This window comes from Schistosoma haematobium, chromosome ZW (genome assembly GCF_000699445.3).
Source record: "Schistosoma haematobium chromosome ZW, whole genome shotgun sequence".
In the NCBI taxonomy this organism is placed as follows: Eukaryota; Metazoa; Platyhelminthes; class Trematoda; order Strigeidida; family Schistosomatidae; genus Schistosoma; species Schistosoma haematobium.
In genome coordinates, this window is record NC_067195.1 from 76,818,319 (window position 1) to 76,832,564 (window position 14,246).

Below are 14,246 nucleotides of genomic sequence, written 5' to 3' on the forward strand. Positions count from 1 at the left end.
GATACTTTGTAAATTAAGCATTTACTATATGATTGTTAGATTTTATTAACAAGTTCTGTAATTTTGTATTTACAATTACTATTCGATTGTCCCCCACTGGTGTTCTTGATCACTACACTTTCATCTTAATAATACTAACTGCTAATAGATTTATTGATTTACATTTCAATGAATCATTATTAGTTGTACTAATCTATGATTATGATTATTATTATTGTGCTAGATCTTGGTGGATTAGATAAACCAATATCATTATGTCATATATATATGACATTTATTATTGAAAAAAAAATGTAAATATTCTTTTTTTTGTAATCTATAAATTTGGCATTGAATTTATTCCATAAAATATGCGACAAGTGAATGTTGTAGAGTAGGGCCACAAAAAATTATAAAAAAAGCTATTTATGTATCTGTATGTATACTCTGTAAAATGTTACCTTTTCTTTTTAAACATGAATTGTGTTACCATTATTCTTTGAAATTCTATTGATCAAATTATAATAAAATAATAATCATTAATCTCTAGTTGGTTGAATGATGTTGTATTGAATGATTGAAGATATTGATTTCTATCATAATTCAATCAAAGTAAGTGTATAACTTCCTGTTTGTTGAGGATTTTATTATCAAATTTGAAGTAAAATCACAAGGTAAAGAGACATCATCTTTCATTGTGAAATATTTGATTGAGATTTATCATAAGGTTTTGACATCAAGTCAACATTTGTAGTGTTGTACAAAAGCTTCCAAGGCTATATTACTAAGATTTATTAATGAAGCCCTGGCTATATGGAAATTGAAACCCCCTTTATGAGTTCATAAACAATTTGTCCTTACTTGTAACACCCTGGTAATACTGATTTATTATCCAGAGTGGTTGTCATATTGTTTTTGCGTACTATTTTTTCTTTGTTACGGCTTACGTTTAACCTGTCTAGTTGACCTTTTAATTTTCATATAAAAATGTCTTAACAAGAATATGTGGTCAGATTGTTCAAAATATATTGCACAAGTATATCACATAATTCTGATAAACTTCGTCTTCTCATTGGATTATCGAAATTTTGATAGTTGAAATCATGAGTCAATTGAAGCTAGACCACCATGGGAAACCTGGAAGCACTGGACGGCCGTTTCGTTCTATTTTGAGACTCCTCCGTAGTGCGCATCCACGATCCCGCCCCCAGCGAGATTCGGACCCAGGACCTATCAGTCTCGCGCGCGAGCGCTTAACCATGAGACCACTGTGCTGGCCGGCATCCAACGGTGTTAATGTCTAATTTCAACCAATCCACGAAATTGCGCCACCTTACACCATTGTCTTTAGTGAGCTGATATCTCACAACAGACCTGGTTGAATTTCACTGGTCACGGCTTCTCACTATAACTCCAGGAAATGCCTCTTGTAATCAGTCACTAGTGAGTAGATGATTATTATTAGAAGAGGTTTTGTGGAGATTTTAGTAATTTCAACTATTGGAATTACTAAAATCTCCACAAAACCCCTTCTGATAATTATCGATATTTATCAAAGAGACTAATTGTTTTAAATTGTACATTTGTTTTGGCATAAAGGTGCCATCGCAGTGATGAAACAATGCCGACGAGAAACAATCAATAGTACCATGCATAATTATGGTTTGTCAATAATAATTTTTACTAATATAGCTAATACCATTTTGTATTGGCTTTGTGATTTATGTTTTCTGGTTATATCGTCAGTTTATTAAATTATTAATCGTTGCACTAAGTCGTTTAATTTGATCCAGACTATCTGTTTAAAGTTCACTCAATCATCCCAACCATTAATTAAGAACGTTTGGTGGCATTACTCTTGGTCACAGTTTACATATAAATTCACTCTTTGTATTATTCCTTCAGGACGTAATTTTGAAGAGTAACATTTACGTTCCTATCCCACGAATCCATTTACTCTTCACGAATAATATTGTCTATGTTTGATTTTTTCTAATACCACTAATACTGTTACTACTTTTATTACTCTAACTAGTATTTGTCATGACAAATTTATCTCGATTTACTTTGATTTGATGTGACATCTTTAACTGATGAATGTATGTACGTAGGTTCTACATTGCTTGCGCCCGATTGACTTGTATATATAGTTAATGTAATGTTTTGTTAAATAACTGTGACAACTATGCCGCATTAGGCACTGTTACAATCAGTACAATTAGCCATCTTCTTTTCATGTATATATATATATATATATATTTTTTTTTTTTTTTCAAAATTTCTATGTTGTGTATATTAAAGTTTATCTTATTGTATTTATTCTACGACATAATAGCTTACTGCATCAGCTTTGGATAGTTTAAAATTAGACACATCGGATAACTGGCTTGATGATAAAGAAAAAACAATAGAAGCATTGGAACAAGCTGGACGAATTCTAATGAATTTGGTAAGTTTAGATGATTAACTTTTTTTCATTTTATTGTTTATTCTCAGTTTAATTTAGCCAACATTGCATTATGGTATAGATAGTGTCTAGATATGTGTAAATAATGTCCTAACTAATATAATTGACTAATACAACCAAATCAACGAATTCTCCTATCTTAATCTAATACCGCAAGCTTAATTTTAATACTGATTACTTCAACAGTTCCACCTTGCATGAACTATACACTAATAGTAGAGTACGGTGATAAGCCAATCAGGTGTTGAAATTCAGTTTTAAGGTCATGGGCACATGGTACAAATATACGGATTGACTATTAATCATATACTTACTAATTCCAATGGTAATGTAATAATAACATATTCACAAGAAAAAGGCCTTCTCCACAAGATTATTTTATATGATTGAGGTGAGGAAATACAACTAGGTTGAAAATTCAGGTTAAGATTAGTGATTAGCATTAAAAATTACGATAGAATTAGAATTAGTTCACGCGAAAAATATTAAGCCAATTTAGGCATTTTTGTAAGGCTCTCTCCACCAATATAAAGCACTGATTAAGTGAAACTTGTTAGCCAAATATATGAAATGTTTATAATGTTGCTTATTCGATTTCGAATTTCAAGAACCTCCAAGTTACACTTGAGAAATCCATAAATGACATTAAACTGTTGTACACATTTCAGTTAGATATCTGTTTTGTTTTGTTTTCATTCAAAAGTAATCACTTTTACAGACTTTTCTGATTGATCAAAAAGTGATTTTGCAGGAAATGAATTGGAAAATACAATTTTTGCAAGTCCTTTCAAAAGAATTGCTTCTTATGAAAACCTTTTATTTGATTTACTCAAATAATAGTTGAAATCACTTGATATTCAAGTTATCTATCTAAATAATTTACTGAACTTAAAATCAGTCTGTTAAATGAATGTATTTAAGCTTATGTCTCAATTTTACTGATGTTTGGTAGAGCCATATAATTGTTTTATCTTTGAAAACGCCATAAAATGCCATAGTATGTCTGAAGGTGGGAGAGTTCGCTCTCCCTCTCGAAATGCTCTCACATGTACACTCACTGTATTCTCGCGGTAGGACTGTGGTTTACGAAATTGAGAGGACGAAAAGTGAACGTCCGTTGCTTTAACCGGGTTGGTGGATATGGAGGATCCACCTACGGGAGTTGGAAAACCCTGATTCCAAACCTATAGTGTACATGGGATCCAGGATCCTGATGGAACAAGTGGCGTATGAACCAATTTCCGGTCACCGGCTATCATGGGACTGCACTTCCTGCCTTGTGGATCAGATCTTTAGATCGAAGGCTCGAGGTGTGGCGCCCTAAGAAATTATCTACTTCTGTCTAGGCACCCGGGTAGTATCACAGCTCTCACATAAATCGAATGATTTATGTGGCGCATATCTGTTTGGTGCCTCCTTGTACCAATATTTATGTGTTCAAATAAATAAATAACTTTGAAAACCCCATACAAGCTAGATGATGCTCAAAACATTTATAGCTTATGAGCGTTTCTTGTAAATTAAAAAAGTTTACACATTTGTATTGTTTTTTTTTTAATTAGAAACGCATAACAGGGTTACTGACATTGTTATAAGTAAATATTCTATTTAATTCGACTGGAATTAGAATAAAACTTTCATTATGTGACTACTTTTTCATTTGTTGAAAGATTAGGAATTGTGTGCAAAAACGACTGGTACAACCTCTTCTTCTACCATAGTCCTGATTTCTTATAATTTTTTATTTTTCTCTTTTTTCATACTCTTCTTCCCTTCACAGCCATCTGCTTCACCCTCCATCTTCCCCTCAAATCCTCTATCCCCCAACTAGTTTACTTTGTTTTCACGATCATCCTCATTACATTTAATCTCAATTTCAACATTTATCTTATCATGCTGAGCTATCCTTTACCAATGATAATTTCCCTATCTATCCTTTGATGAATACTTAAGCCATTAACAATCAAACGATTATTAAACTTTCTTTGTCTTTAAAAGAATTTTTTAATAACTTTGTTTATTTAACCTCACTGTCAACATGCCTAACAGTTTATTATCAGTATTATTATCATCCTGTTAAAATAAAGAAAGATTAGAACACGTCTAATGGTCGAAGTTTGAAAGTCAGCTTGTTAGTCATTTTTACTGTTTAAAGAATACGAACCTATATCACTCAGCTTCAGTGTTAAATAAACTACCATGAGTATTACTGTACGAATGGATTATGTATACAATAGAAACTAGTGGATTATTTAGAAATTCTTAAGTTGATATCGATTTCTGTACACTGATATCAACTTTAAAAAACACTAAACCTTAAAGTGTGAAGTACTGTTCGTTGCAGATAGCTTGTCTGATGCTTGCTTTTCTGTACATTTAAACAATTTCATCGTTGTCTGTTTTTCAGCGCTCTCTGAAAACTCTGGTTTCACTCTATCGATGCTAACAATGTCATGTTTACTTGCTCTTTCTATTGTGACTGGTTTACCATCTTTCCAGATGGTTTTAGAAAAACCGTTATGAAGAATGTATGGGCTGTCGTACTTTAGCATTTCTAACGAATACATGTGAGCATTTGTCCAGTTTAATGGATGCGAATGATCTCACTTTCTGGGTTATGGTTCGACGAACTTAATAGATTCGATCCGTTGTTTTAATTGTTGTACGTAGTCGGTTATGTCTGCTAGAATATCTGTTGGACAGTTAGAAAATTTGTCAGGCAAACGTAACGTTGTTCCATCAACCAACTCAACTCAGTAGCACAACAACCGATGTCTTGTTTAACAGTTGAGCGAATGCCTGATAGTACCAAAAGAAGTTTGACATCCCATTTGTAATCTTTCCAGAAAAACTCAATGAGGCCTTTAGCTGTTGATGGAATCTTTCTATCATCCCATTAGCAGTCGGATGATATGCTCTGGTTTTAATCCTCTTTTCACCGAAAGTATCCGTAAATTGCTGAAACAGTTCGCTTCCAAACTGTGCCCCCAAAATGCCCTGGTACGTCCGAGAGTGGGGAGAGTCCGCTCTCCCTCTCGAAATGCTCTCACATGGCCACGCGTATATAGCCTCTGTCAGGGAAGTCATACTCATTGCCTTCTCGTGGCGGGGGCGTTGTTTACAAAAATGAGAGGGCGGAAAGCGAATGTCCGGCGCTTTAACCGGATTCCAAACCAATGGTGCACATGGGCTCCAGTATCCTACGGGAACAAATGGAGTATGAACCAATTGTTGGTCACCGGCTTCCATGGGACTGCATCTCCTTACGATGCCTTGTGGATCAGACCTTCAGGTCGAAAGCTCGGGATGTGGCCCCTTAAGAAAACCACCTGCTTCGGTTTGAGCATCCGGGTAGTATCACAGCCCTCACACATATCGAATGAGATTTGTGTGGCGCCTATGTATTTGGTGCCTCCTTGTACCAATCTTTGGGCCCCACGGTTGTTCGTAATTGTTGTTGGGCCACCGAAGTTTTCAATCAGGTGTTTCACTAATTTTTTTTGCCACAGTTGATGTTGCCGTGTTTTTTTTGGCGGGATGCCAAACTGCTTTTTTCTTATATAAAGCCGGTTTCATTACGAAAAACATAAATCTATAAAATTGGTTATCATTAATTATTTCTCACAACTGTTTATTTTTTATCATTTCTTAGGTATTATCGAGGAAATTTCGTAAAATACCATGATAGAGGCATTTACTTTAACTTATGCAAAGTTTAATATCACTTGCCAATATTTAATTTTTTTGATAATTTATATTTCATGTGATACATAATCATGTGCACCAACTATTTTTGTACTTTTTGTATAAAATTTCAAGTGAATTTCATATCAAAGTCTATTTCATTCATCTCTCTCATTATCATATATTTGTATAATCTAGATCCCTTCAATTGTGACGCTTCCAAACGATATGATTGGTGTGATTGAAAATGATAGTGTACAAGATAATGACTGTGATCTTGATGATGATAATGCTAACAGTGATGAGAACCAAATCACCATTGCCAACAAAAATAACAACGAAACTCAATATGATAATCGATTTTCAAGTTGGGGAAAAAGTGAAGAGAATGATGATGCTGATGTTGAGGAGGAAGAGGACGACAATGATGATTATGGTGCTGCTGATGATGATGAAGGAGAAGAAATAGATGAGAGAAATGACCATTTGATTACATCACTATGTCGTATCACCTCTTCATCTCTGTCAACATCTGATGATCCTGAGCTGGATCATTTACCTTCAAATCATGAATATATGATTAGTCGTAATACAACAAGGACTAGTACTAGTACAATAGTTGATGCCAGTCTAGATATTTTTAATCATACATGTATCACTGCCGGTCCACCGGCCACTACTACTTATACTACTATTACTACTGCGAGTAGTAATAATAATAACAATAGTAATGTTAATAACAGTAGACAAATATACGGACAATTATTATCATGTGGTACATTGCCTAGGGAAATAGTATCTCAAAAACAACATGAAGAAAGTCACTTTAACAGTTCTAACGATAACAATCATAAATTGAATGATGACAAAGAGTAATAATGAATAATATGAACAAAAAACCAAATCAGTTACCCATTGTTTTTTCATCTTGCTAGATCTTTCTCTTTACTGATTAATTCGTCAACTGTTAAGATGGATCACTAACATTACCTTTTCTTTTCCTACTGTTTACATTTGGTTACTTGTTGTCAACATGATTGCCAATAGTTAATTGATTATCAATAAAATGCCAAGTAATATCTATATGTACACTATATATATTTTACCAACTAATATACTAACTAATGATAAATACCTCTGACCATAATATTACAAAGAAAATTGAGTAATTCTATGCTAACGTTTGGTCTCTCCTAAGCTCTTTCATTGTATCATCAAATGAATTCATATAAAGATATTTATATTTCTAGAATGTACATATTCACTCTTGTATGTATTTGCTTAGTAAGTTCATATTGTTCAATATAGTACATAAGATCATTCATTAACAATATCGCTTTTGTTGTTTTGGTTTGTTTTTTCTTTTGCATTATTATTCATATTACGCCCTTTCAGATATTACATCATAATAAGTCTCTATTGTCTCTATGATTATTATTATTATCTTACCTTATTCTTCAAGCTGTTTTGTTTCTATTAATTTATATAGGGTTGAATAACGATTGAATCGATGAGATTTACTCATTGTCTATTCAATTCTTTTCTTTCTTTCCCTCTTTTTTTTAATTTTGTGTTACAGTTTATAATCATATTTCTTTAACATTTTGATCACTTCTCAAGTTATCATTGTTACTCTCTCTCTCTCTCTCTCTCTCTCTCTCTCTCTCTCTCTCTCTCTCTCTCTCTCTCCATAATATAACAATTAAATATCAGCTAATTTATTGCTTATTGTATTTTAACAAGCTGATTTGTTTAAATAACCCGGTTACAAATAATTAGTTTTTAAAAAAATTAAATATTTATTTATTTTTTTACAGACAATTTCAATGATAACTATATATATGCTTCAAAGAAAACTTTTATTGTTTGGTTATCATTTATTGTTGATTATCATATATTACAATAATATACATAGAAATATAGATTTACCGGGTCTATTCATTTATGCTTTATGTAGTGAAAGTAATGGTTTGTTTGTTTGTTTTTATCTTTTGGTTTCCATCTTAGTTACTTCGCCTTTCCATCTTTTGTTCACTTTCATTTCTGTCTGTCTGTCTGTCTGCCTATCTATCTACCGATTTAGGTATTATTATATCAGTGTATAAATGATAGTTGTCAAGATAAACGATTGATACAAATCGTCTACATTTTATTACAATCAAATATATTCATTATAATTTATTATCCCTTTTCTTTCTTTCTTTTTTCTTTCTTTTTTTCTGCAATTCTAAAGATGAAATGAAAGAATGTTTTCTATTTGTATTAAAGAATTAATTTCATATAAACACTATGCTGAGTGTACTCTTTGTTTGTTTGTTTTTCTGGTCTTATATATTATTATACATATATATATATACACACACATGCAAGTTTGTTTGTTTTTCTCCATTTGTATTACAAATAAACTATGTGATACGCATATATATGTATTTTGTTTTCTCCTATTTATTCATAGGTATCTATGCGCACATAGGTTTGTTTCTTTTTTTTGTGTGTGTGTGTTTACAGTTTGTTTGATGAAATGGTTTTCATTCTCTCTTTTTTTTCTACTTAATGCTTAACATTCTTGTTGTTTGTTATTCAATTATATTATCAGAAATAAATGATTTTATCTTTGTATTATCTATGTGCCGTTTCTTGTATTGTTTAATCTATATTAGTAAATATAGACTGTTTGAGTAAGACCTGAAATTAAAAAAAAAGTGTTTATAATCAGTGATTAGTTGTGATATAGAGTGGAATCAGTCATAATGATAAAGTTGTATACATTTTCTACCTTAAATATCTAACTTTCATTTGTAATGTTTCCTTTTGGACTGTAGTTCTCATGTTTAGACATTATTACTCATCATGTTGATTTCTTGTTGTTGAAATGACATGAGGTGTGATAACGTAGACTAAGTTCAATGTTGTTAATGATTGACTGAATTTTCTTAGTAATTTGTCTGATAAATATACTTATTAAGGTTATAAACATTCCAGGGTACACTAATTTTTTGATTGAGATCATGAACCGATTTCTGTTAGACCACCGTTGTAGACCTGGAAGCACTGGACGGCCGTTTCGTCCTATTGTGGGACTCCTCAGCTGTGCGCATCCATGATCCCGCTCCGCGGGATTCGGACCCAGGGCCTTCAGTCTCGTGCGCGAACCCCCTACTGAATATTCTCCGTTTGTGACAGCACATCATTGTTTAGATTCGAATCATTTCCACTAAAATAAACTATTCACTCGCCTCATCATTACTTGTCTTACAACTGGAAAACATAAGCTATCTCATGCACATTATTTCTATCGAAACAGGATCCTATGGTTCTTTCAATCCTCATAGATGTCTCTGAACCTCTTGAGTTTTTCAGTACAAAAATCACTCAATATCTTACGGTTTTTCTGGGCAATTTAAATCATGTTTCAATAAAAATCATAATAATTCATAGAATAAATGGAATCTTGATTGTACTGCAACTCACAGCTTGCATTTCGTGCTACTTTAAACTTATCAGCTATGTGTAACTGCATTCCAACTAAAACTAACCAAATCTCAGTTAAGATATCAAAAAACACAAATTAAAATGGGTGGAACTATAATTTATGGACGATCTTTGAGTGATGCTAAAGTGACCTTGACAGTATCTACGTAATAACTAGGATCAAATGATGGTTATAAATTAGTGTGAGGAATTAGAATTATGATTTACAGTTGGTGGTTAAGGTAAGGAATTCAATTTAGGGTTTTCATCACTAACTGACAACAGCTATAATGTCAAGACTGTATTTACTAAAATGGATCAGTGAATGTCGCACCAAAATCCGAGACCTGTTATCTTATACGTGATTGGTTCGTCCATAAATTATAGTCTCCCCTTAAAATGAAATCATAATGGTTCACTTTGCTCACGTATTCTGTAGATTATTTATAAACGTTAAGAATCAATGTATATATATGCAAATCAATACAAACAATCACAAGTGACACATATTGTATTGGTTTTTGTTTACCGAAACAAAGATTATGTTTTCTAAACTGCGACCACCCTTCATGAATAATAGATGTTTTACGGACACTGGAATGATATCTGTGTTTCAACATGGGTTCATTATTTTTAATTACGAATGCCGTGCGATAATACATCCATTCTCTTAAGTGCTAAATCCATAATGGTCATCGATATGCCCTTTTTGTGCTATCCTCTTTGTATTTCAATTTATTCAATGTACTGTTTTTATAGGACTGAACAGAGATGTTAATAAATAAGACTATAATTTTTAGATAAACTATCTATACAATAACTTGTCATTACATTTCGTTGTTTCGCATAAGATTTATAGTTCATGGTCTAGTTGTGTCATAAACAGTCAAATGTGGAGGGTTACATAGATGAACTTTTAGTTAGTCAATTATAAGTTTAAAATTTGTGCGTAAACTTTGTGTACACAATTCTTGTTTTGTTTAAATCAATATAACCACAATGAAGATATTTTAGAAATAAATATGAATACTAAAAGGTCATTTCTTAATCAAAGTAGGACATATTCTGTTAACTTCGAATTCGACTTCCTAGCGGTCATATATTACTTCAAATTCTTTTAAACTACCAAATTGAACAGCACTTTTTAAAATATTCCTAGTTCTCTGAACATAATTGTTTCCTAAAAATTAGTTGAATGTAAAGGTTTATATTGTATGCTTTTGTTTTATAATGAGGACCAAATGGTAGAATCTAACTCCATTAGTAATGAAAGTTAGGCAACTATTGCCAACTTGCGTCATTTATGGCATAGGTGAGATATCCGACACCAACCAAAGGATGTGTTTACTGCGCAGCAGTCCGTTACGTCCTAATTTATGACTGTGAAACATGGCCGGTAATAATAGAAGATATTCGTAGGTTACTAGTATTTGATCATAGATGTCTTCGAAACATTGCTCGTATATCCTGGTACCATCGAGTAAGTAACGCAGTTGTTAGGAAACGAGTACTAGGTAAGGATGACAAATCAATTGATGAAGTAGTGAAACTTCATCAGCTGAAATGGCTGGGACACGTGTTGCGTATGCCCAACGACCGACTGCCCCGATGTGCGATGTTTTATGGGGTAGAGGGGTAGGATGGAAGAAAGCTAAGGGTGGCCAGATCAAAACATGGCACAAATCCATGAAGTCACTAACGAGTGGACTGAGCCATGTTGGTAGGTGTAAACTACCTGGTTGGGATCCGCGAGATGATAGCAACCGATGGTTAGAGACCTTGAATGACATGGCTCAAAATGGTTTGCAATGGAATAGGTGCATCTACTCCTTGTGTTCTTCTAAATTCAAATATTCTGAATTCTTCATGTCCCTTGTTTTTCGTCTTTCCAAATTTATTTCACTGGATTATACTGGTTGAATAACATCTTGAAACCGTAATGTTTCCGATTACTGCTTATACTATTACTACCTCTACCACTATGGGATTTGAATGAACAATTGTAACTGTGTGCTAATGTGGTATGGTAACTCGAACTGATGTACGTATGTACGAAGTTCTACGTTGTTACTGACTGACTGATTACAAGATAGCACTTCAATAATTCATATCTACAACTCTGCCTGTAGCTCTTATAGAGTTACTGCTGGTCCCGAGCCCAATCAAAAATGGTCGATTGGGCATAGGGTCACCAACCCCATCGCGTAAAAAAACAATTTTGCTCAATAAACGCTAGTTAGAAAAAAATTAATTAAACAATTCAGATTTTGGACTCCGAGTTGAAGGAAAAATTATAACGACTCATGATGAAAACCTAGATCCTTCGGAAGTCACGAGGCCGATGCCCCTTCCAACAACAACAGCAAAAACGTTCTAATTACATGGAACGTTCATACAATATATGAGACCGAGAGAACCAGTCAAATAACTACCTAAATAGGGATATACAACTTGACGGTGCTCGGAATCAGTGGAACCCATTGTACCCAAGCTGAACAGTAAAATCTTCATATGGGAGAAATGCTGCTGTAATCCGGTCACGAAGAAGAAAATGCTCCACACACTCAAGGAGTTGTAATCATGCTGTCCAGAGAAGCACGTAATGCACGTATAGGATGGGTCTCATGGATCAAAAGTCGTCAGAGCATCCTTCAAAATAAAGAGCGAGAGGATCACAATGAATGTTATCCAATGTTATGCACCCACCAATAACAGCAACAACGATAATAAAGATCAGTTCTATAAGAGGCTGCAATCGATCATAGCGAGGTGTCCAGGGATGGACCTGACCATCCTGATGAAAGACTTAAACGAGAAAGTCGGAATGGACAACCTCGGAAATGAAGATATCATGAGACGATATGGACTAGGAGAAAGAAAAGAGAATGGTGATAGATTTGCAAGTTTATAAGCCTTCGACAAAATGGTTATAGGCGACTCAATATTCCCACACAAACACAGAGATGAAGCTACATGTGTATCACCGGATCACACTACACAGAACCAGATCGATCATATCTGCATCATTAAAAAATTCAGGAGGTCAATGGAAGACGTGAGAAGCAAGAATGGAGTTTACATGACTTCGGATCACCACCAACTGTTGGTTTTCATGATGAAACTGAAGCTAAAGAAGTACTAGACAAATGGAGAAACAGCATTACAAAGGTTCAATACAGCCTTTTTTCCGGATGCTGAAAAACTTAACGAATTCAAGATAACTCTCAATAACAGGTTCCAAGTCTTACTAAATCTACTCAGAGATCTGGAATTTAAGATGTAAACCAACTGAAAAGGAATCAAAGAAGCACTAACTTCAACGTGTCAGGAGGTTCTGGGTCGCAACAAGCATCATCATAAGGAATGGATCTCTATGGAAATCCTGGACAAGCCTTAAACGGAAGAATAAGAAGACAGTAATCAACAAATTCGAACAATAACAGAGAAAGTCAAGGCAAAAGATGAATACACATATACAAACAAGCAATTAAGGAACTGACAAGCAGAAGTACTTAGAAAAGGCTTCAAGAGAAGGAAATATTAGACAACTAAGTGTCAATGAAGAAACTGGTAAGGAAATATGGTAAACCATAGAGACCGATCAAGGACAAAGAAGATAAGCCAATCACCGAGATTCAAAAACAGAGGAACGAATAAGTAGAACACTTTCAGCAACTCTTGAATAGACCAGCTTCATTGAATCCACCCAACATCGAAGTAGCACACACAGACATTTCTATTGATGTCACTCCATCAACGATCGAAGAAATCAGCACGGCCATGAGACAAATTAAGTGCGAGAAAGCAGGAGGACCAGACATTATACCAGCTGAAGCACTAAAGTCAGACATTTAAGTAACTTAAAACATGCTCCACATTCTATTCAGGAAGATTTGGGAGGAGCAACAATTGCTGACGGACTGGAAAGAAGGACATTTCATCAAGATTACAAAGAAAAGAGATCTGAGCAAGTATGAAAACTATAGAGGAATCACACTACCGTCAGTACCAAGAAACATTTTCAACAGAGTGTTGCTGAACCGGATGAATGATTCAGTAGACGTCCAGCTTCCAGATCAACAAGCGGGATTCCGTAAAAATTGGTTGTGCACAGACCAAATAACGACACTACAGATTATCGTTGAGCAATCAGTTGAGTGGAGCTCGTCACCGTACATCAACTTCCTTGATTATGAGAAAGGATTAGACAATGTGGATGAGAGAATTATGGAAACTTCTTTGACACTATGGAGTACCTGAGAAAATCGTCAATATCATACGGAATCCACACGACTGACTACACTGTAAAGTGATGCATGGAGGGCAGCTTGCAGATGCATTCCAAGTCAGACAAGGTTGCCTACTCCCCCACTTTTTCTCTGGTTAACTGGATTATGAAGACCTCCGCATGTGACGGAAAGCACAGAATATAATTAACAGCTTGCAAGGAACTATACGATCCTGACTTCGTATATGACCTGGCTCTTCTATTTCATACACACCAACAAATGCAGGTCAAGACAAACAGTGTAACAGCAGCATCTGTATCAGTAAGTCTCAACATACACAAGGGAGAAATGATGACTTTCAAATGCAACACATAGAAAACCAACGTAATCACACTTGATGGAGAAACTAGAACGCT

The 14,246-nt window shown here is 34.2% G+C and overlaps 1 protein-coding gene across 1 annotated transcript in view; it reads left to right on the forward strand.

The window, feature by feature from the left end:
- Positions 1-10,034, forward strand: part of USP9X_1 (putative ubiquitin carboxyl-terminal hydrolase FAF-X) — a 105,593-nt gene extending 95,559 nt beyond the window's left edge. Inside the window, exons 39-41 of the mRNA XM_051208736.1 lie at positions 2,315-2,428; positions 6,329-7,414; positions 8,586-10,034. Coding sequence (XP_051072521.1) covers positions 2,315-2,428; positions 6,329-7,006 — 792 coding nt within the window. The 3' untranslated portion in view covers positions 7,007-7,414; positions 8,586-10,034. The remainder of the gene's footprint in view (positions 1-2,314; positions 2,429-6,328; positions 7,415-8,585) is intronic.
- The last annotated feature ends 4,212 nt before the right edge of the window (positions 10,035-14,246 follow it).